This window comes from Leopardus geoffroyi, chromosome C3, assembly GCF_018350155.1.
Source record: "Leopardus geoffroyi isolate Oge1 chromosome C3, O.geoffroyi_Oge1_pat1.0, whole genome shotgun sequence".
Classification (NCBI taxonomy): Eukaryota; Metazoa; Chordata; class Mammalia; order Carnivora; family Felidae; genus Leopardus; species Leopardus geoffroyi.
In genome coordinates this window covers 96,048,173-96,073,954 of record NC_059338.1, presented here as the reverse complement: position 1 = coordinate 96,073,954, position 25,782 = coordinate 96,048,173, and the positions used below count along the sequence as shown (strand labels likewise).

General features: G+C 36.2%; 1 protein-coding gene across 6 annotated transcripts in view; it reads right to left on the bottom strand.

The window, feature by feature from the left end:
• Nucleotides 1–25,782, bottom strand: part of CSMD3 (CUB and Sushi multiple domains 3) — a 1,255,667-nt gene that overhangs the window by 931,043 nt on the left and 298,842 nt on the right. For all 6 annotated transcript variants that reach the window (XM_045453867.1, XM_045453870.1, XM_045453869.1 and 3 more), the window contains exon 4: nucleotides 21,805–21,999. In XM_045453867.1, the coding sequence (XP_045309823.1) occupies nucleotides 21,805–21,999 (195 nt within the window). The remainder of the gene's footprint in view (nucleotides 1–21,804; nucleotides 22,000–25,782) is intronic.

Here is a 25,782-nt window from a genome sequence, read left to right as displayed (position 1 = left end):
ATATGTTTTAATGGTATTTTATCTTTTTTATAAACTTCTCTCTTTACAGCACCCATCATAGTTTGTACTTATTTACTTTTTGTGTGATTATTTGCAAGTACCTATTTTCTTCAATAGGCTATTCTCTTGATGATCATAGGAACTACGGTTGTTTGTTCTATAGTTTTACCTCCAGTGTCTAGCATACTAGAAAAGTGAATAAATTGTCATTCCTGTGTAGACTTTCTCTTTTCACTACTGTACTTTCACAGTATCTGCCCTTAACAAAGGGTTACATTATTCTAAAGGATGTTAGAAAAGAATAGTGGTTTGATTGTATTGTATTTTGGTCTTATAAAAATAGGGTTAAGAGGCCACCTCACACTCATTAGGATGGCTACTACAGAAAAAATAATAAGTGTTGAAGATGATGCAGAGAAATTGGAGTCCATGTGCACTCTTGGTGGGAATATAAAATGGTGCAGCCACTGTGGTAAATGATATGATGGCTCCTAGGAACATTAAACATAGAATTACCATATAATCCAGCAATTAAACTATAAGTATACACCCGGGGCGCCTGGGTGGCACAGTCGGTTAAGCGTCCGACTTCAGCCAGGTCACGATCTCGCGGTCTGGGAGTTCGAGCCCCGCGTCAGGCTCTGGACTGATGGCTCAGAGCCTGGAGCCTGTTTCTGATTCTGTGTCTCCCTCTCTCTCTGCCCCTCCCCCGTTCATGCTCTGTCTCTCTCTGTCCCAAAAATAAATAAACGTTGAAAAAAAAAATTTTATAAGTATACACCCAAAAGAGTTGAAAACAGGATCCCAGAGATATATTTGTACATCCATGTTCATAGTAATATTATTCACAGTGGTGGGCCACCGGGTGGCTCAGTCAGTTAAGTGTCTAACTCTCGATCGCAGCTCAGGTCATAATCTCACAGTTCATGAGTTCGAACCCCTTGTTGGACTCTGCACTGACAGCCTGGAGCCTGCTAGGGATTCTCTCCCTCTCCCTCTACCCCTCTGCCACTATGCACACATATGTGTTCTCTCTCTCAAAAGAGACATTAAAAAAAAAACTTATTAATCACAATAGCTAAAACAGAAGCACCCAAGTGTTCATCCATACATAAATGGATAAGCAAAATCTGTTATATACACACGACGGAATATTATTCAGCCTTAAAAAAGGAAGGAGATTCTGACAGGTTACGATATGGATTAACCTTGAGAACATTATGCTAAATGAAATAGGCCAGCGACAAAAAGACAAATCCTGTATGATTCCACTCATATGAGGTACCTAGAGTAGCCAAAATTAAAGAGACAAAAAGTGTCATGGTGGTTGTCAGTGGCTGTAGTGGAGGAGGGAATAGGGAGTTACTATTAATGGATAGAAGGTTTCATTTTTGCAAGATAAAGAGAGTTCTGGAGATGGAAGGTAGTGATGGCTGCACAACAAAATAAACGCAATTAAACCACTGAACTGTATGCTTAAAATGGTTAAATTGATAGATTTTATGTTATGTATATTTTACTATGATACAAATTAGGTTAAGGAAAATAATTTTTTATGCTATTATAAAATGAAGAAATTTACCAAGAATGTTCATCTCTGTCATGGTTACTGCCTGCCTTTTAAATAAAGGCATATGCTTTACTCCCAGGCATGTGGATTTCTTAGGCCACTATGAGGGGTTTTGGAGAAATATCAAACTGTATTATTGTAATTGAAGAAAGCCTAGAAGTCCTAAATTCTGTGTAAATGGCTTAGTCTACAGCTCATGTATTCTCAAGTGACTGAGGTATTTGTGTCCTGCTCACATTTTACCCATTAAAGGACTGGAAACATCTCAGAACCACCTATATCACCTGGGTTTTGTCATATTTATTAGAATTCCTAATATGAATTTTGATTTACAATGTGATATATCTAAAAAAATCTTTTAAAAGTATTTTAAGACTTTTTATATTTTTTAATCTTCACAAGCTTATTAAATATGACAAGTAACAGATTAGGTAAGAATTGCACAAAGTAGTGTACAATATGAAAACATCTGTGATTATAGTATTTGGGCAGCACCAAAATATTGAAATTCAATACTTAAAAGAAAAAGAAAGTAGTAGATCTCGGGGAAGAATGTATTTGGAACTTGGCACAAATACACCTTTTGAACAGAATCTAATGGTATCTATTAGATGTTTTCTGAAACAAAAATGAGCAAGAAAGTTAGTGTGTGTTTGTTAGATTATATGAAATAGATTATTCTGAAATTTTATATCAGCTTTTAAAGAACTAAATACAGGTAAGTGAGACACTAATCTTAGGTACCAAAAGTCAGTAATCAAGATAAATTAGAATTCAATATTTAAAATATAAAAATTAGTGTAATAAATCTGTGATGAGCAAGATATCAAATTTGAAATAAAGACAAGGCCAATGCTCTTTATTTCCCTCCCCTTTATCTTCTTTGACTCCAACATGGCTGGGCACAACAGTAAGGTTTTGTTTTAGACTGTCTTTATAAGGATGTTTGTAGAACAAAGAGCCATAGAAAATAAAGATAGGGTCTCCCTCAGGAGCAGAGGGGAGATTTCCTGACAAAGATAATAAAAATACTGTGTCTCTTTGGGGCAAAATGTTGAGCAGGTTTGCTAGAATTCTGCATTTAAGATATTGAGGTTCCCTAAATTTTGGGTTCCTCAACTGTGACACAAACTCACTGCATATATAGTACCTGCCTGTACTGTTTCACACTGCCTTGTGGTATTCAGAAGACGATTCGTGCAAGGAAAAGTGATGTATCTCTAACTATGAAGCTCATGGTGTCTACTCTGCTTTGATTAATAAAGATTTTGGGGAACCTGGGTGGCTCAGTGGGTTAAGCATCTGACTTCGGCTCAGGTCATGATCTCACCATTCGTGGGTTCGAGTCCCACTTCTGGCTCTGTGCCGACCGCTCAGAGCCTGGAGCCTGCTTCGGATTCTGTGTCTCCCTCTCTCTCTCTGTCCCTCCTCTGCTCATGCTCTGTCTGTCTCTGTCTCTCGACAATAAATAAATGTTAAAAAATTAAAAAATGAAAAAAAATCTTAGTCTCTAACTCAGGAAACTTTTGTCTTCTGCCAGTGTATGTGACACTGTGGCAGGCTAACTTGTTAGCTTTCAAGAGAGGGAAAATCTTAGAACCTTCATAGTCGTTGACATTTTTTAAATCTTTTCAATTTCTTCAAAGGTAAATAAAAATCTGGGAAATTTATCTGTGCTATAATACGGTACAGTTTTCATACGATACAGTTTGCTTATGCCAAAATAATTAACTTTTTAAACAGCTTTATGTATTGTTAATATGTTAATGTCCTTAGATGTATTTTCTTCAAGAACTTTACACTAAATACATTAGAAATTGATGGAGTTGAAGAAAACACTGGTGCATTTCAAAAGCTTTCTAAGCTCGCATTCAGCATTTCAGAAATAGATGCTCAAAATGCAGAGGTAGTTAAATTTGCAGAGGATGAGATATGTATTATAAGCACAGCTCTGTGAATACATAACTTCCCTATGCTGAATTTAAATCTAATTTTGTGACAGCTGTAAAAATGGCTACCTCGTCCAGAAACGCAAAGAAATCAAATTTATGCTATTCTCTGAAAAGTTACAATGCTAAATAAAGCATTGTTCTGAATCTGAAACCATAACATTTCTGCCTCTAGTGAGATTCCTGGGAAAATGCAATTCTTTAGAATATATTTATAAATCACTTTTCATGATGAAGACTTTTGAAATAATTTCCAAACATAAGTAGTAGGGAAAGGAGGGGTGGAACTTCACACAAAATGTATTTGTTCATAAACATCCAGGGCAGAAAAAATACATTGCTATCACAAGTGTGCTGAAATTATAACTGAGTAAGTCAGGTTTGTACTAAACTTACATGATGCCAACATTTCTACACCAAAAAAAAAAAAAAAAAAAAAAAAAAAAGAAAAAGAAAAGAAAAGAAAAGAAAAAAATGGGGAAAAACTAAAAAGCAGTCAGCAGATGTCACCAGAAAGAAAGACTGACATCACTGATTCTATAAATGAGCAGAGGGGCATTAACAAGACACAGAAATATCTGTGAACCACATGCATGATAAGGAAGGTATTTCTTCCATAGGTTGTGTCTGGCCTTATAATTTTACTTTTATCAAATGATGAAAGGGAACATAAAATAACGTTGAATTCCATCACTTGAGTTGACTCTGAGCTCACAGTTTTCAAACACAAGTTACCCAATTCCATTCTTGAAGCAAATTGAAACAGGAAGCGATATTTCATTCTTTCAAAAGTCAATGAGCCAATCCCTGCAATACCTGCAAACCTAAGCTTAAGGGTCTGTATAACCACCCATTTTGGACACAGCATGTATTATTTTGATGAGAAATCATTTTGGTTATAAATATGTGCATATATAAAATGTATGTATATATATGTAAATATATATACATACATTTTAATGGGCACACTTGATTAAAAAAACTCATAATGGATAAAATGTTTCTGAAATTTGAAGTAATAGTCTTTATCTTTACCACATTTAGGAATGAAAAGAATGATGGAGGAAAATAAAGAAGATGGTGCCAGGTGGCCTCTGAAAATGTATAAGATTTTCTAAACAGTTGCCCTATTATTCAAGTGTCTTTAAGATCTCTCAGCCTGTTAGCCAATATCAATGTTTTTTTTTAGCTAAGAAAAGGGGGCATCCTTGTTAGGAACTCCAGATATAATACCTGTTTCTTAAAGCCATATGGTATATATTATGAATGTTTACAAATATTCTATTTCTTCTGGCCTTGTGGCGGGTATGTGTTTCTCTACCACTTTCGAAATATTTACCATCATGGTACTTGTTTGGGCCAACAAAGTAAAAAGGGAAATCCCCTGGGGCATCTCCTTACCCAAATGTTACAAATACTGCATGGCTATCTTGTTTTGTTTTTGTTTGTTTTATGTTTTTGTTTTGTTGTTGTTGTTTGTGTTTTGTTTTGTTCTTTTTCCTGCCATAGCAGTTATGGAAAATGGTCCTAAGATGTGGCCTCTACAACCTTGGATTAGCTAGTGACTACGGTAAGCAAAGCTCACCAATACTTGCACTGGCCTTCATTTTACAAAGATACTGAAAGTGTAGGGTTATTGGCTATTGCCCTGTGGCCTAGCCTGCTCTAACTGATATAAGCCATATTAGTCAAATTTTATATATTAAATAAGATGAAAAAACTCTCATGACTTCTTAATGATTCTCAAGTCTTTAGTTTTTTCTTTCTCCTAAACTGTAGTCACTTGATTTCAAACATCTCCAATCAGTTCATTATAATATCTCTATTGAACTGAATTATCCATGAGGGTAGAAGGAGTTAACGCAAATTTAATTGAGAAAAGTCAATGAAGCAGAATGAGGTTCTCATTAAATGATAAACTACTCTTCACTAATAATTTGCTCCTACAAAATAATAGAAAATACATTTAAAGGTCACTTGACTACTGATGTGGGATATAAATTGACAGCATTACGCTCAAATGACAGAAAACAATGAAAGTGTCCTCTGCCCACCATTTCTGCTTGCTGCTATATCAACGAAAACTTCACCTCCTATCAGCTAATCAAAACACTGGTGCTCAGCAAAGACAACACTAAAAAAGCCGCGTATTGGGGCGCCTGGGTGGCGCAGTCGGTTAAGCGTCCGACTTCAGCCAGGTCACGATCTCACAGTCGGTGAGTTGGAGCCCCGCATCAGGCTCTGGGCTGATGGCTCAGAGCCTGGAGCCTGTTTCCAATTCTGTGTCTCCCTCTCTCTCTGCCCCTCCCCCGTTCATGCTCTGTCTCTCTCTGTCCCAAAAATAAATAAACGTTAAAAAAAAAAAAAAAAGCCGCGTATTAGAGACTGGAGAAATGATGGTCATTCACCCGTTTGTAAATAATTATGAGAGTGATATCTTGATTTTTTTGAAAACACAAATTGATAGAATAAATATTCTTTAAAGTAATAGAGTCAAATACTTTAAAGTGTTCATCCATGTTATTTGGTAAGAAGTTTTGGGGCGCCTGGGTGGCTCAGTAGGTTGGGCGTCGGACTTCGGCTCAGGCCATGATCTCACAGCTTGTAAGTTCGAGCCCCATGTCGGCTCTGTGCTGACAGCTCAGAGCCTGGAGACTGCTTCAGATTCTGTGCCTCCCTCTCTCTCTTCCCCAGCCCACTCACATTGCATCTCTCTCTCAAAAATAAACATTAAAAATTTTTTTTAAAAAAGTTTTACTGGGAAATAATTTAGGAAATCTTAATTTATAATAACATGAGAATTAATCTTACTCAGTTTTTCTCCTATAAAGATTCAGAAAAGACTCAGTAAGGTTGGTTAACATATTCTTCAATAACAAATTGCTCACTGAGGCATATTAGATAATTTCCATTAATTCAGCCAGAAGAGTGCAAGTGATGGTAATATGTTTTTAAATGTTGAATCCAATAAATGTGAATGGCTAAAACACAGTTTTCAGTCATATAGCAATGATTTAAGTGTTTTCACATTTTCTCTTTCCTACTTTTTCTTTATTCCTTCTCCATCTTTAATTGCATTTTTAATCCCTGGCCCATACATGGATTATATGTTAAAAGTGTTTTAGGCTAGAAAGAATTCTAAATTTTGATAGTTGATAGAAGAATGTCATTGTATTGAATGAAACTAACTTTCTCTGGATCTTGGGTATAAATAGCATATAAAAATCAACTATAACTTATATATTTTGTTCATATAATTTTAAACTTAGCTAAACTTTAGAAGGATTCAGGGAGGCAAATTATTCATTCCCGTACAACTGAACGTCTTCCCTTGGAAATTACTGGGAAGGGAGGAAATCATACAAATGTCCCCATGAAATAATCTACCCATGTGTGCCACATAACATCCTAGAAATTCTTGATCTTAAAAGAAATCAAGTGCAATATGATTTAAGAATAACATGCTCTGGGGGCGCCTGGGTGGCGCAGTCGGTTAAGCGTCCGACTTCAGCCAGGTCACGATCTCGCGGTCCGTGAGTTCGAGCCCCGCGTCAGGCTCTGGGCTGATGGCTCAGAGCCTGGAGCCTGTTTCCGATTCTGTGTCTCCCTCTCTCTCTGCCCCTCCCCCGTTCATGCTCTGTCTCTCTCTGTCCCAAAAATAAATAAACGTTGAAAAAAAAAAATTTAAAAAAAAAAAAAAAAGAATAACATGCTCTGTTCAGAGCATAGATGTTGAAGTAAAATAGACTGTATAGTGAAGATAACTAAATTTTAAAGATGGCCTTTCTGATCAAATGTTCCAGGGCTAACTGTAGCATGTCCCTAACTAAACATTTACTAGTTACGAAGCTAGATATCAACAGCAACTCAAGTTTTTTGCTGCTAATGGAAATTTTAGCCTATCTCCTGAGCATTTACAGATGCCCTAGAGGATAAATCCTGATTTGTCTAAGTCAGTGATGGTGGATTCACTCCAGGATAGTCCACCATTCAATAATCAGAGTATTGCACATAGGAAAACTTAACCATCGTTGCAAAATTACACAGGTTCTTAAATATTACCAATATATTATAGAAAATGTTACTAGTTTACTAAGTTTTGATCCCTATTCCAATGGGAACTTTGGCAAGTTTTTTAACCTCCATTTGCCTCAGTGGATACTTGAAATGAGATATTGAATAATTGGTATATTTTCATAAAGGTAAAATGAGATCATTTGTATACTATAATGCTTAGAATTATCCTTAGAACATGATAATTAATTCATAAATATTAGCTGTGTTATTCTTATTGAGATGGTGGCACAGACTGAATGTATGAGTCCCCCCAAATTTAACATGTGGAAATTTACTTGTGTCTTAATCCCTTAATCTGAGACTTCCCAGCCACCAGCACTGTGAGAAATAAAGTTATGTTATTTATAAGCCACCCAGTCTATGATATTTTGTTACAGCATCCTGAACAGATAAGACAGATGTCAAATAGAAACTTCTCTCAACTATCTTCCACATCTGTGCAAATTTTGCGTGTGTGCAAAATGGAGGACACAAACTTTTTGCCTATTGCTGATGGTCTCTCATTTATGAAGGATAATTTTACATACAGCACTTACCATATCTTGTCAAAAAAAACACCACATGCTTGCCATCTCACTTTCAAATATATTTAATGACTTACACCTGCCTAGAGGATAAGTTTCTAACTCTTTAGACTTAAAAATGCTCCAAAAGATGATTTCAACCAAAGTTCTCCGTTGAAATTGTAATCTCTCCTCTCTACATCTGTCTTCACCAGCCAAAGTCAACTCGTTTTTAGTTTCCCCAATTGATGTGTTTGTTACATTACCACAGCTATAAACATTCACATGACTATGTACATTATATATGACTAAGTACATTTGTTCCCTAGCCCTAGAAAGTGCTTTCTCTATTTTTACCAACTGAAACAACTTGAAAACTCAAAAAGTGTTTGCTGGAGAGCAAAGGAACAAGAAAAGACTATTATTAATAAATGCTCAGTTGAAATGAGTAATGAAGTTCAGTTGAAATGAGAGGAATAAGACAGTAGCTCAACAGAGTAGGTTATTATAGAATTAAGGCTGTGTAGTTGGTTAGACTTAACTTAATAAAAAGTGTTAAGCATTTACATTGGCTACATTTAAAGACAAAGTGGAAAGAAAACGTTTTATAATTGAGACAGTGGGGAAGAAACTATAATACAGAAGGTAAGAAAATTATATTGGAGCAAAATTGCTTGAATTCAAATCCTAGCTCTGACTTGTACTAGCTATGCATCCTTGAGAATTTTCCTTAATTGCATCATGCTTCAGAACCCCATCTATACAATGGAGATTCAGATAGTATTCACTGGGTAAAACTTAAGAAGATTAAGTGGGTTATTATATGTAGAAGATTTCAAAACTATTTTTGACCCAAAGAAAGTGTTCATCGTTATGAGATAAAAAGGAAATACAATGTATTACCACATCATCAGTAATTTTTTCAAGTCTCCATCAATATTAATCTCTCACCAAGACAAAATCCTCAACCGCCTCTGAAATTCTGACATATTATTTGTACCTTTCTTGGGAGATGCAGGAGCATGGGCTGTCTATACTACACTATGAAGTTATTTATGTGTACCACCTAAGCAGTATCAGCTCTTTAAAATCAGCAACTGTTGGGGCGCCTGGGTGGCGCAGTCGGTTAAGCGTCCGATTTCAGCCAGGTCACGATCTCGCTGTCCGGGAGTTCGAGCCCCGCGTCGGGCTCTGGGGCTGATGGCTCAGAGCCTGGAACCTGTTTACGATTCTGTGTCTCCCTCTCTCTCCGCCCCTCCCCCGTTCATGCTCTGTCTCTCTCTGTCCCCAAAATAAATAAACGTTGAAAAAAAAATTTTTTTTAAATCAGCAACTGTTGTGTATATCTTCTCCATCGTTGTCCATCAATAGTTATTTGGTTTTCTTTAATTTAATTTTTAACATTTAGTCATTTTTTGAGAGACAGAGCATGAGTGGGGGACGCACAGAGAGAGGGAGACACAGAATCTTAATCAGGCTCCAGGCTCTGAGCTGTCAGCACATAGCCTGATGCGGGGCTTGAACCCACGGACTGTGAAATCATGACCTGAGCCAAAGTTAGATGCCCAACCTACTGAGCAACCCAGGTGCCCCCATCAATAGTTATTTGTTAAGTGAATATAAATACAAACCTGTTATATCTCCTTTAATATGAAAATATATTGTTATAATTTTCACATCTTATTGTCAACATGCAACTGTCAGATTCCATGTTTTGAGTGAAACTTGGGGACGTAGCAGTAACATGCCCAATATTTTTATTGAGGCATGATATTTGTAATGTGATGATTTTCTAAATATGCAATTAAATTGAAAATAATTTCATCTCCATTGCTTAGAATCATTTTTTTATTTGTAGATACAAAAATTCAGTATCAATACTGATTTTAGAAAGGGTTATGAGAAATGTAGTAATATATTTTCAGAAAATCTGGAGTAATTGATACAGTATTTATAAATAAGTAGTTACATATAAATGCTAAGCATGAAGTCTTCATAAACTAAAAATGCTGAATTTCCTTTTCTTTTAACAGTGAATTTTCTCTATAAAATGTATAAATGCAAAAACTAAGTTTGGAAATTAAGCACCTATTTAATGACTGAATTTAAAGAAAATTGAGATCATATTAAGGCAGAAATATCATGTTTTTGGTTCTGTTCTCCGAGGCCAAATTCCAAATTTACAAAATAACAAAGAGATTCAAATTTTGAAAATAAGAAAAAATTGGGGTCAGAACTAAATCTAGATAGATTTATAAATCGCCAATCTTGGACGTGACATCAGGCATGTGTGTTTTGATTATTCTGATCCTATAAATACAGTCTTTGATCTTTTCAATAGCCAAGCCTTGTTTTATACCAATAAGAAGATGTGATGCAACCCAGGAAAGTTCTTTCTCTGAGTTAAAATTTACAGATACTGTAAAGGAAATAGATCATTAAATTCTACTGTACTTTCCTTATGATGTACTGCATAAGTTTTTACACTACTTTGCAAGTTTGTTTTTCCTTCATAAATTGTTTGCTTTTACTTGGTGAGATGATGAACTAATCATGTTTTCCCAAATTTGTTTAGATACCCAGATAGATTAAAACAAAGCTTAATGCTGATTCTGACAAATATATAATAATGCAGAACATGATTTCTGTGTATTAACCTTACTCTTGGTTCCATTTCACTCTTCTGTTATTTTCTCTTAACATGACTATCATTATTTGCATTTAATTCATTTTGTTTGCTATGTGTATCATGTTTTTAATTCTGCATGAATTGATTTTTTTAACGTTTATTTATTTCGAGAAAGTGCATGCACACGGGTACACAGGGGAGGGGCAACGAGACAGGGAGAAAGAGAGAATCCCAAGCAGGCTCCACTCTGTCAGCACAGAGCCCGATGCAAGGCTTGATCCCATGAACCATGAGAATATGACCTGAGCCAAAAACAAGAGTTGGACTCTTAACCGGCTGAGCCACTCAGGTGCTCCTGCATCAATTATTTTTAATTAGTTAAAAGTTAAACACAAATATATATACACAATCTTAATATTTTAACAGTTTGAATGCTATGGTAACCTCCAACACAAGGAGCACTAAATAAGAGAAAGTTGCTTTGGTCAATACACAAGGAATAGGTGACATAAATATGAAAATAATAAAAACAAGAGACAAAATACTTACTTTCAAGGCTCCCTCAAAATTTAAGATACTCAATACCAGTTTTACATACTTAAGACTTAGATAGTAAAAATAAAATCATGTCTGTTCTGTTGAGTCAGATTTATATTTAGGAAACACCTAAGGAAAGTGACTTTAGATGGATTTTAGGTTTCGAGCACATTAAGCAATAGACTCTGAAGGTCTTAAAGTCTGAGCTGTTTGATTTTGTCCTCCATTATTGACCACATGGAAGACCTTTCATCATTGAATGACTCAACCATACACACTCTTAACATAACTTACTAAGACAGTGAGTGACTGATAAAACTGTACAGGGGACACAGAACCTAAGACCAAAAATGTGTGAAGAGTCCTTCCAGAATGATTTCATAAAAATTCTCACTACTGGGCTTTCTTAGCCCAAAACACGGGGACTTTTCATATAAAGCTGGTCCACTAAAATGTGTCCTATGGCATTATTCAATGTCTTTGGTGGGCTTCCATTCCCCTTCCTTCTTCATCCAAAATTATTTTACCTCAACTTTAGAGTGGTGACTTTACAAAGAGCAACAGAATTCCAAATGACCGTCACTGTGGTTTACAGAGTTTAAATCGTAGCAGGAAGTTATATGAGTACTTTTCAAGGTTCTTATGCATTGAACAGTCTATTTCACCACAGGAAATTCTGAAGCTGTCAATATATTTTTGGCTAAGCATGATCCATCATTTTTTCTTGAAGTCATGTCACATATAATCATGTGAATGCTCTGTAGACACCAAAATAATATAATTTTTCTATCCTTCTACATGTTTTGAAATGTAGGTTAGTGTTAGAAATGAATGTTGCTTAATATTTTTTTAATTGTTTTTATTTTTTATTTTTTAATTTAAGGTTTTTATTTATTTACTTTTTTAAATTTTTTCAAGATTTTATTTAAATTTTAGGTAACATGTATGGAAAGATTAGCATCTGGCATAGAATTTAGTGATTAATCACCTACGTATAACACCCAGGGCTCATCATAACAAGTGCTCTCCGTAATACCCATCACCCATTTAGTCCATCCCTGACCCACCTCCTTCAGTTTGTTCTCTATAGTTAAGAGTCTCTGATGGGTTGTTTCCCTCTTTCTCTCCCTTTTATCCCTTTCTGCTATGTTCATCTGTTTTGTTTCTTAAATTCCACATCTGAGTGAAATCACATGGTAGTTGTCTTTCTCTGACTTATTTTTCTTAGCATAATACACTCTAGCTCTATCCATGTCTTTGCACATGCACGCACGTGCACACACACACACACACACACACCAAAAAAAACAAATAGCCCAGTTAAAAATGGGCAGAAGACATGAATAGACATTTTTCATAAAAAGACATATAGATGGCTCAACATCACTGATCATCAGGGAAATACAAATCAAAATTACAATGAGATATCACCTCACACCTGTCAGAATGGCTAAAATCAACAACACAAGAAACAACAGGTGTTGACTAGCATGTGGGCAAGGGAGAACCCTCCTGCAGTGTTGGTGGGAAAGCAAACTGCTGCAGCCACTGTAGAAAACAGCATGGAGTTTCCTCAAAAAGTTAAAAATAGAACTACCCTACAATCCAGAAAGTGTACCACTAGGTATTTACCCAAAGAATACAAAAATACTCATTTAAAGGGATATATTCATCCTGATGTTTGTAGCAGCATTATCTACAATAGCCAAATTATGGAAATAGCCCAAGTGTTCATCAACTGATGAATGGAAAAGGGTGTCGTGTGTGTGTATGTATGTATATTTATATTTACACATACATACACACACACGACACCTTCTTTTTTATATACACATATATACACATGGCACATTACTCAACCAAAAAAGAATGAAATCTTTCCATTTCCAATGACATGGATGGAGCTAGACAATATTATCCTAAGCAAAATAAGTCACTCAGAGAAAGACAAATACCATATGATTTCATTCATACGTGGGACTTAAGAAACAAAACAAGCAAGCAATGGGGGGAAAAAAGAGTGAGAGGCAAACCAAGAAACAAACTATGAACTCTTAACTATAGAGAACTGATAGCTTCCAGAGGGGAGGTTGGTGGGGTGGATGAGTTAAACAGGTGATGGGAATTAAGGAGTGCACTGGTAGTGATAAGCATCGGGTGTTCTATAGAATTGTTGAATCACTGTATTGTACACCTAAAACTAATATTATACTGTGTTAACTAACTGGAATTTAAATAAAACCTTAAAAAATAAAATAATTTTTATTTTGGGAACAATATTATGAAGCTATTTGTTGTAGTTATATCAAAATATAAACTTTATTCAAATAATTTAGATCTTTCACTTAGAACAAATACTTTATATTATCAAAACAAGTAAACAAAAACTCCAAGTAAAGTTCCATAAAAATGTAAGACTCTAAGTTATACCAAATAGGCATAAGAACCCAAAGACTCGGTCACCTCAAAATGAAACTCGCTTGTCTTTGATTTTCAAACTACACAGTGTTGGCATTTTTCTAAGAATTGTACAGAAAGAGAAAGAAATGGAAATCACCCCTATCAGGAAAAAGAACCAAACCTCTGCAATTAATAATATGTTATCATAACCTATAATCCAAAAAAACATAGATCTAATGACTGTGCCTTTGTCGTCAAAGAAAATGGATTATTTTCTACTAAGAATGGCAGATGAAGAAACATAAAACTTGTATAATTGAATAAAGGCACAAAAACGTTTGAGTTATCTTATGCAGGACGGAAAAAAGGGAAAAATAAAATAAACAGCTTCCTGAACGGAGAAAGACACAACATATTAATATCAAATGGGGAAAAATAATGTGTGAGTTGAATGCTAAAGTCGTGGCTATTAGTTGCATCAGCAGGGGACAGGACAATTGTATGGTAAGAATAGGAGCGCTGATTTTCTTATTTTCTTCTCTAAATATCACACACACTGAAGGCCACCACCTATTGCTTACACAAGAATGCCATTCTATCTTTTCGAGGTCACCAAATAGATCATTTTCCAAATAAAAGATCCTGTATTCAATAGACTATGAGTGTCAGGGGCCTGGGGCTGTTTCATCCATCACTGCACTTAGCAGTGTAGCCTGTGAATAATGACTTCTTAATACATATCAGTTTAGTTATCGAATATACTTCAAATGTGAGAACTCCCAGAAATGAATGAGTCAGAAATGTGGTTACCCTTGAGAAACGTACTTTCCCCACTGATGTATATCGCTTGCTAATCCCAATCTAATTTTTTAGGCTAATGTGGAGCTTAAAATTCCCTTTAACCATTATATCTCTGATAAAAAATTAACTCCACTGTCTATACGGTCCTATAGAAGATAGCTATATCCAATCTCTGGTGCTATCAGTTTTCAAATACCTGTTTTGATGATGATGATGATAGAAATACTACTTAACAGATGAGAAAAATACAATCTGAAAAACTAAATATCTAAAGTTTCTATATCATCTCAGTGGCAGAGAGGTAAAACAAACCAAGACTTTTATTAGTCCAGAGTCCACTCGTTACAGATTTTTTATTCTGTTATCTTAAAAAGTATTTCCCATTACGTCAGAGCAATAGACACATTTAACCGTCAACATATATTTCTAAATATATTGAACACATATATAACACAAGTGATAGCTATTATGTCTATATTATTGTTTAAATTACTTTTTTTTATGTATTTGAAACCAACTTGCAAGTGTTGAGTAACTTCTATGTGCTAGGCATCACACAAGTACTTTAAAATATTACCTCATTTAAACTAATCTCTAACGTTCATAGTCTCCTAAAATGTAAAAAGACTCGATTTCTGACATAAGAAACAACACACTCAGGTAATATGTGGCAGGAAGGCCAATCAGCTCACATATCTTATACCCTCAAAGACAAATCATGTGTCCTTTGCTCCATCAAGCTGGATACTTTAATCAGGACATTTTCAGCATTTTATCACACAAAAGGACTTTTCAGAACAAGATTACAACACAGGAGTGGGTGATTGAGTGCTGGCCTGATTGTTGATGGAACAGCCTACATTTTCCAGGGAGAGATGAATCAGCAAGTGACCTGGACACTTGCAGATTCTTCCTCGTGAACTGAGTGTCTTTGTGGCAATAATATAAACCCATTACCAAATTATACATGCTTAACTTATTTATTAAAAGGCATACTGAAAATGTTTTCCTCCTTACTATCAAATACAGCAGTTCGCATAAAGAGACCAGACCCCTTTATGTGAAAGGACAGCGAGACACGGTGGCCAAATAATGTTGCTCAGGTAACATGACAAGTCTGCTCACTATGTCTGCTAAAACAGTTCCTGAGATAATATTTTAAAATAACATCTTTTGGGGGGTGCCTGGGTGACTCAGGCAGTTAAATGTCTGACTCAGTTTTGGCTCAGGTCATGATCTCAATTCATGAGGTCAAGCCCCACGTCGAGCTCTTCCTGACAGTGCGGACGGAACCTGCTTGGGATTCTCTCTCACCCTCTCTCACTGCTCCTCCCTGCTGGTACTCCCAGCCACTCTTTTTCTTTCTCTAAAAATAAATGAATAAATATTAAAAAGAAAGAAAAGAAGAGGAGAGGAGAGGAGAGGAGAGGAGAGGAGAGGAGAAACATTTTCTTGCCAAAAAACGAAATAAAACAAAAAACCAACCATCTTTGGAAATTGACTAAATCCAACCATAAAAACCCTAGTTCTCAAAAAGAATACTTAATACATGGTGTGGCCCATTACATTTTGATATTCAACAGTGAGTTTGATTTCCTTTTTTCTTTTGCACAGAACAGTTTATCACTAATACTGTTCTTTCTATGATTCAGGGTGTTACACTAAAACATTCTCTCCTTTGGGAATAGATTTAAGATAAAAGAACACAATTTAATAGGTTTTCTTTATCAAATGTTAAAAAAGGGAACTACAGACTTTAGCTTCAAAAGAAAAAATGTTAAAAAGTAATGTTATAGAGAATTAAAAAAAAAGAAACAAAAACACTGGACTCTCTTTTGATCTAGCACAGAAAATTTCACATTAAAAAATATTTTGGGGGTACCCGTGTGGCTCAGTTGGTTAATCATCCGACTCTTGATTTTGGCTCACATCATGATCTCACAGTTTGTGACTTCAAGCCCCACAGGGGGCTCTGTACTGACAGCAGGATCCTGCTTAGGATTCTCTTTCCCTCTCCCTCTTCCCCTCCCCCACTTGCACGCTCTTTTTAAAAAAAGAACATATTTGGGGCACCTGGGTGGCGCAGTCGGTTAAGCGTCCGACTTCAGCCAGGTCACAATCTCGCGGTCCGTGAGTTCGAGCCCTGCGTCGGGCTCTGGGCTGATGGCTCAGAGCCTGGAGCCTGTTTCCGATTCTGTGTTTCCCTCTCTCTCTGCCCCTCCCCCGTTCATGCTCTGTCTCTCTCTGTCCCAAAAATAAATAAACGTTGAAAAAAAAATTAAAAAAAAAAAGAACATATTTATACTTTTTCAATTTGCAGCTTTGACACTGAGTCATTTATCTGTTTTGTTCCAGATTCAATAAAATATTTTCAAGTTTTCATTTGTAATTATTTTTGTACTTTGGTTTTATCAATAACCAGATCTGTTATTAATGTATTTACTGAATACTGAGTGCTGAATATCATATCTCAGCATTTATATATGCAGAAGAGTGTAATCAGGGTATATACATAGAATAATTGTCATTTTTTATTCACTAATGCCTTTTTGAGATGGTTTCCAGAGTACTGAGAAAGGGAACATATAAACACAATGAACATCCTTCCACTGGGCTCAAGAGTATGTTCTTCACAAGCATTACTTCTTTTCAACATTATCTACTAGTTGTTTTTTTTCTGGGGGTGGGGGAGGCTCGGCTGTTTGATTTACTTCTAATCTTGATCAGAATTCACTATTTTTTTTGGAAGGCTTTTGGTACAATTTGCATATAGAAAACATCAGGCCAAACTTTCCTTCCTCTTTCCCCGTCTCCAGCTATTACCTCTAAGTGCTCTTCCCAGTCCCATGCTTTGGTAATGCATTTTTGATCCAGAATTGTTGATGAAGGTTTTAAGTAGGAGAATAAAGTTATGTTCTGACAAAACAAACTGATGCTCTTTTTTCAGTCACCTGTTTTCTTTACCACATTGTAGTAGAAGACAGTCTTATTCCAAAGAATAAAACTTGGAAGATCCTTTCACTTCTCATTGCTAATGTAGCTAATGGCAATTTATTTCGCTTTGTCAGAAACAACAGTTTCGTCTTTAGCCCTTTTGCTTATCCGTCCTGTCAGATATTTGTTTCAGGTCACATGACACCAACTGACTACATGACATCTACATCACTAACACAGAAGCCTTCCCCCCAAAGGATCTCACCTGTCAAATGAAAATAAACTTTGTCAACATTTGACAACATCATATCCCTTGATTGATCACTGCTTTTCCTGAAACCTCTATGGATTCTAAGATCTTTACTTTGGGCTATGAATATACTCAAACCATCAAGAAAATATAACACCTTTTTGTAAATAGAACATTCTTTTAAAAATTTTCTAATGAATCTAAAATTCATCCTGATACAATCTTAAATTTTCTGTGATTGATGACTTAAATCTTAATATGTTAATTCTTCCACCAAATGATTTGACGTTTTGTGGACTCACATTTAGGTTTATTTAAAACACTATAATTTATGTGTAACTTCTACAAACGCTTTTACTAGTTTGCCCTGGGGTAGGTATATCAAAATGCCATTCTGAATATAGGATATCGTCATCGATTTTAGAATGTTTAATACAGGAATAGCATATTCATTTCACTTTGTCTGCCAACTGCTCTTAATTAGTAAGGAATGTCGAGAGCACTGAGTTGAGAAGGACTCTGAGGCCACATCACAACTCACTGGGAATAAATGTCATAGAAATGTCTATGAAAGGAGGGGGTGTGGAAAAGGCCTGTATGACAGGTATTTTCAATCCAGACTGACAGCACAAGAACTCACTTTCACTTTCAGCACCAACAGTTGGTTGTCTTTTTCAAATTCTAGCAGATGGTGTTGATAAAATCCACCCTGCCTGTGAACAAACACAAAAACCCTTGCACCATACCCTCTAGGTTGATGTGGCATTCGCTTTTCTTAATTAAACTATCATTGTTAGGAAGCATCAGAAGAATTCTCTGAAAGCAAGGGTTTCGTCCAGGAGAGACACTATGTAAACTCCAGGGAAAGCAATAAACAGATCATTACAGGGTTATCAGCCCCCTGCAAAGTTATAAATTAAAGAATCAGTATGCTATCAAGTGGCAAAGAGCAGAGGAAGGAAGCCGTGGACTGAATAGTCTATCTTTTCTTTTGAACTGAATGACAACCACATGAAATCCAAATACTCAATGCCCCTATTCTTTAAGTTTAAAAAAATTTGCTTAATGGGAGATAAATTGCTCCTTAGAAAATTAGATCATGTGCTGTATGAAGTCTGACTTCATAGACTCTAGCTTTAGCCAGTGAATATTACTAACACGCCATAACTACTTTTAAGGCTAAAAAGGAAAATTATTGCCTCATTGAAAATGTTCTTGCTCTATATAGTTTTTATTTTTAGCTAGTCTTTTGTGAAATCTTCTCTTAAACTGCTGTCCCTACCTGAACTTTCTTCCACTCAACTGGGAGGAATTAAGCTCATCCTGATCAAAGTGCCTAACACATTCTACAGATTCTGATAGTAAAGCAATTATCACACATTATTGTAATTATCTGATGACATAATGATTAGACCCACTAGAACTGTATGCTTAAAGGCAAGACCTGTTTCTTACTCATCTTTTGATTTTCAATACATGAAATAATGCTTCACACAGGTAAGGCCCTAATAAATATATGAGTAAATGAGTAAATATAGTAATTGGTATTATTGTTAACGAGAAGAAAAGGTAAGCTTGTCAGATTGAAGGTGAGCAGGCAGAATTTCCAAAAACAGTGGGTGCCATTTTTTTTTGATAGATGAAAACCATAGAGGTTAAAATGGAAGTCAAAGGAAATAATAACCCTGAAGACACTTGGGGATGAGATACAGAGTACATACTCTGGGAAAACAAAACTGTCATAAATAGATAGAGGTACTGGTTTTAGGGTTAAACTTGGATATAAGGATAATTGATATTGTCAACCCACTTTTTGCTGACTGTCATTTTTTCTTTAGAGAGGAGATGGTAAGAAGTACTAAGGAAAAAGGGTAGAGCCAGCACACATAGTAACTTGGTATGTATCCGGTTCCTTACATATGCTATCATATTAAACTCTAACAGCACTGTGGTGTTGGTATTTCTATCTCTTCATCCAATTATAGCTAAAAAATAGTTTCCAAAAATAATAGAGTTTTCATTCAAAGGCTCTAGCCAATAAGGGAAAAACTAGTATTTAAACTTATATTTTTCTGGTTCCACAGGCTGGTATCTGAACTGAGATGAAAAAGGAGTCCCAAAATAGAAAGTAATATTCAGGAGTACTGGTGGTACTCCACTGAAATATCTTAAAATGCTTCTTGATTTTAACTACCTTAATAAGTCCCTTTGATTTAGGAAGTTTTACACCTTAAAACAGTGACAATACTCTTTTGACTGATTCAAATATAACTCCATTTCCCTTCTTATCATAAAAGTAATTTTGAAGAGAGATGCAAATTATGTTGGTGAAGTATCAATAGGGTAACAAGCTTAGGCTTTGGAACCAAACAGAATGGGTTCCAATCCAGGATCTCCACCACACCCTAAATTGGGAGAAATTTGCCCGGATTCTAACATTTCTTCACATCTTATAAGCAAAGATTCCAACTGTCCTGCTCTTTTTACTAGACTATCTTTTCAAAGATATTTGCACAAGAAATAGTCTCAGAAGACAGTGTTTTCCACTAGAGTAAAGGGCAAGTTTGCTTATAAGCCTGAGGGGTAGAGATAGGGCCGCCCTCCAGAGCAAAGAGAAGACATGCTCATTATAAAGATTCAATTTTCCTAAGCTCATGGTTCTTCTATAATACCGCTAACCATGTGTGCTGATACCCTACACTCTTCATATCAGTCTATGAGAATTAGGGCTTAGAGAACCAGCACAAATGTTTGTACTGTGGCTGCTGACACTCCTGCATATAATAAAATCTCCTTCGTTTCTGACTCAAGAGTTTGGTGCCTTCTATCAACACCCAAGAAACCGTAGCAGAGAAATTTGTGAGCTTGCAAGTCCAGTAAAATCTGACTCAATACTTCGGGGCATTGACTAACTGAATGACCTTGAGCAGTTATTTCAAAAGTTTTGCACTTGGGTTTTGTACTGTAATGAAATTTAAAAGTGACTACACTTATAATTTTCTTAGTACACTATAGTGATCAAATGGTATACTAAGTGTTCAAATAAGTGGTAGCGAATAGTAGTCAGAGGAATAGCAATGGCCAAGGCAGCAGTATTAGAAGCAGCAGCAACAGAAGCAAAGGTAGCTAACACTGAAAGAATGCTAATGTGCAGCAGATATTTTACTAAGTGGCAGGTATAGGTTTTCTTACCTAATTTTCACAACAAATGCAATAGGTGTTTCCTCTCTCTCTCTCTCTCTCTCTCTCTCACTGGTTAAGTGAGATAATTGAATCTCAAAGAGTTAATATGATTTGCCTGAAGTAACTCCCATGGTCATTGTCAAAGCAGGGATAAGAAGCTACCTGTGTCTGATTTTCAGGGATCTCTCCTACATGCACTTGCAGCCACATGTTGGAGAGGAAGCTACAAAGGAACTTAGATCAGAAGTTGGACATTCCTACCGCCCATTTGTAAAGGAAACAAATGCCAAAAAATAAAGATATGAGTCACTTGTTTGTTAGAAAAAGCTAGCCCACAGAAAACGATATAGGTCTCCAAAATTTCTGTGGGCACGATTTATCCATGAATTCAGCTTTCCCCAAATAGAACATGTTCTTTCAGGCACTGTATTTTGAAACTTTGTCCACATTAGAGGATTATTAGGTTTCCCCCATTATATAAATAATCTTTATCTGTATCCATTAAGAAAACAATATAGCATTCTTATTTCACAAATTCCCAAGCTAAGTCTTCCACCAGATATTTTTAAAAGATTCAAAGATTCAATCTATATTTCAAAATGTAAGCAAAATTATTACTTTTACAGACTAATTAAATTTCTAAACATCATAAACTTCATGTTTTCCTAATGTAAATATAAAGACACATACATACACAATGTATGCATAAATATGTATATAAATGTAGAGATGCAATGTTTCATTTCACAAGCAATGTCTTATTTTGGCAAGCATTTTTTCTAAAGCAGTCATGTAGTATACATATATATAGTTATTGTTTTAAGCTTCACATTTTATAAAAGCAATAAGCACCAAGAGCCTAACATATTTTGCAAATATACTGTCTGATCCCAACTCTCACTTTTGAAATGTATTCGCTATATCAAACAAATATTCAATCAGCATAAAAATAAATATGATTTTAACTTTACCTCTGCATATGGGAACAGGAAAATCCCATGAGGCTGTATTAACTGAATTGGCTATACAGGTGAGTTGAGGGTGGCCATCGAGAATATATCCAGTCACACAGCTGTAGCGGATCTTGTCCCCAACATCAAACCGTGTACCATATAATACACCTTTGGGTGGAACTCCTGGATTGCCACAAGAGCTACTCTGCAATTCTAAAACGGGGAGAAAAGAAGAGTTTACAGTTATTTTAATACAGATTTTAATGTTTTAGATTTTAAAAATTATATGTAGATACAGATATCTCTTTTCCTTTTAAAGAGTCACAATAAAAGGAAATGTTTTTCATTTCAACACGTGTAACACAGAGGTATGGAAAGGGAACTAAATTTTACCAAAAAGGTATTAGTTTTCACCGTAGTGTTAGAAAAATTTTAAGATTTTAAAGTATTTAATCTTTCTAGCAATTTTAAAAATCAATATTACTCATACACTACAGTAATTAAAGCTATGAGTAATAACATGTGCATGGCTTCTTCAAAGTCACATTCTACTAACACAAAAATAAGCAAATCAAGTTTCATAAATATGCTCCCAATTCCTTTGATGCTTCTGCTTAACCCTAAACAGGTGCATTTCTCTGGAAACACATACATTTGGGGTGGATACTTTTTTTTCCATTAAATAAGAAAATATAGCAAAGAAATGGACATATTTTTCAAATTGTAGAGATTAGCCCAGAATTCCCAATTTGTTTATGGTAAACTTACAATATTAATGAGAAATGCATACAGTTGTGAAATTTTAAATAGACTGATATATAAAATACCTGCAAAATGCCTGATATGTTAGGATATTTTATCTAGTGTCTTATTTTATTACTGGATGCTTAAAAGTGTACAAGTACGCAAATATAAGAGATTTTTAAAAATAATATATATTTCAGGGAAAAATCCAATTTCACTGTAAACGAAAACAATGGAAAGAAAATATATACAAATAGCAAAACTTACAGAACTTAACAAGGTTAGGAAAGAATTATTCTTTCTGATGCTTTTTTCTAAATTTTTTTATTACCTGTATATTATTTCATACTCTAAATAATTATCAATACAGATAAAAACTAATGAATTAGGAGTTGAAAGGTGTTCAAGTTTGGGTAGGCTATAGTTTAGTTAATGGTATTATACAAATGTTAATTTCCTTCTTTGATAATTATGCTATGGTTACATAAGTAGTTGATATTAAGAGAAGCTGGATAAGAGTACAGGGGAACTCTGTACTATTTTCACCATCTAACTGAAAGTCTGAAATTATTACAAAATAAAAAGCTAAAAAAAAAAAAACACTACAACACAAAAATGAAGTATGTTTCCATTTTGCCTTGATAATTATCCCATTTGTGTAGTAATTTCCCTGCAATGTTATTTTCTATTAAACCAAATATCTATAAGCCACCATAATATTAAAAATGTCAATGGCAGAAAATAAAAATATCATATAATATGTAGATGTAATTTTACAAAAGTTATGGTCACTTATAAATAAGTGTCCACAGAGCTGAAATTTCTATTTTTATTCATAATAGGTTTATATTACTTTTGAAAGTGTTTTCTAAATGAACATTACTTTTTCTGTATAAACTTTTCAATGATAGTGGAAAAAAAATCTGTGATAAAGTTCAAATGATATCAGTTTAATCAATGGAAAATATATTGAGGATTTATATAATTTGCATTATATATATTAGAAATTAAACATTTCCTTTAATTTAAGACAATTAGATTCTGAAGGACCCTAGGAAGATGGTGGCAAAGGAGGACGCTGGGCTCACCACTCGTCCTGCTGATCACTTAGATTCCACCTACACCTGCCTAAATAACCCAGAAAACCGCCAGAGGATTAGCAGAACGGAGTCTCCGGAGCCAAGCGCAGAGGAGAGGCCCACGGAAGAGGGTAGGAAGGGCAGCGAGGCGGTGTGCGCTCCACGGACTGGCGGGAGGGAGCTGGGTGGAGGGGCGGCTCGCCGGCCAAGCAGAGCCCCCGAGTCTGGCTGGCAAAAGTGGAGGGGCCGGGAGGACGGAGTGTGTTCCCACAGCAAGCGCGACTTAGCTTCTGGGAGGTCATAAGTTAACAGCTCTGCTCAGAAAGCGGGAAGGCTGGAGGACAAAGGGAGGGAGAGCTGCTGAGCCCCGGGACGACAGAGCTCAGCTTGGCGGGGAACAAAGGCACTCGCCAGCGCCATCTCCCCCGCCCATCCCCCAGCCAAAATCCCAAAGGGAACCAGTTCCTGCCAGGGAACTTGCTCCCTCCGCGCAAACACCCAACTCTGTGCTTCTGCGGAGCCAAACCGCCGGCAGCGGATCTGACTCCCTCCCGCTGCCACAGGGCCCCTCCTGAAGTGGATCACCTAAGGAGAAGCGAGCTAAGCCTGCCCCTCCTAAACTTGTGCACCTTGCCTACCCACCCCAGCTAATACGCCAGATCCCCAGCATCACAAGCCTGGCAGTGTGCAAGTAGCCCAGACGGGCCACGCCACCCCACAGTGAATCCCACCCCACAGTGAATCCTGCCTCTAGGAGAGGGGAAGAGAAGGCACACACCAGTCTGACTGTGTCCCCAGCGGTGGGCTGGGGGCAGACATCAGGTCGGACTGCGGCCCCGCCCACCAACTCCAGTTATACACCACAGCACAGGGGAAGTGCCCTGCAGGTCCTCACCATGCCAGGGACTATCCAAAATGACCAAGCGGAAGAATTCCCCTCAGAAGAATCTCCAGGAAATAACAACAGCTAATGAGCTGATCAAAAAGGATTTAAATAATATAACAGAAAGTGAATTTAGAATAATAGTCATAAAGTTAATCGCTGGGCTTGAAAACAGTATAGAGGACAGCAGAGAATCTCTTGCTACAGAGATCAAGGGACTAAGGAACAGTCACGAGGAGCTGAAAAGCGCTTTAAATGAAATGCAAAACAAAATGGAAACGACGACAGCTCAGCTTGAAGAGGCAGAGGAGAGAATAGGTGAACTAGAAGATAAAGTTATGGAAAAAGAGGAAGCTGAGAGAAAGAGAGATAAAAAAAATCCAGGAGTATGAGGGGAAAATTAGAGAACTAAGTGATACACTAAAAAGAAATAATATACGCATAATTGGTATCCCAGAGGAGGAAGAGAGAGGGAAAGGTGCTGAAGGGGTACTTGAAGAAATTATAGCTGAGAACTTCCCTGAACTGGGGAAGGAAAAAGGCATTGAAATCCAAGAGGCACAGAGAACTCCCTTCAGACGTAACTTGAATCGATCTTCTGCACGACATATCATAGTGAAACTGGCAAAATACAAGGATAAAGAGAAAATTATGAAAGCAGCAAGGGGTAAAGGTACCCTCACATATAAAGGGTGACCTATAAGACTCGTGACTGATCTCTCTTTTGAAACTTGGCAGGCCAGAAAGAATTGGCACGAGATTTTCAGTGTGCTAGACAGAAAAAATATGCAGCCGAGAATCCTTTATCCAGCAAGTCTGTCATTTAGAATACAAGGAGAGATAAAGGTCTTCCCAAACAAACAAAAACTGAAGGAATTTGTCACCACTAAACCAGCCCTACAAGAGATCCTAAGGGGGATCCTGTGAGACAAAGTACCAGAGACATTGCTACAAGCATGAAACCTATAGACATCACAATGACTCTAAACCCGTATCTTTCTATAATAACACTGAATGTAAATGGATTAAATGTGCCAACCAAAAGACATAGGGTATCAGAATGGATAAAAAAACAAAACCCATCTATTTGCTGTCTACAAGAGACTCATTTTAGACCTGAGGACACCTTCAGATTGAGAGGATGAGGGGATGGAGAACTATTTATCATGCCACTGGAAGTCAAAACAAAGCTGGAGTAGCCATACTTATATCAGACAAACTAGACTTTAAATTAAAGCCTGTAATAAGAGATGAAGAAGGGCATTATATAACAATTACAGGGTCTATCCA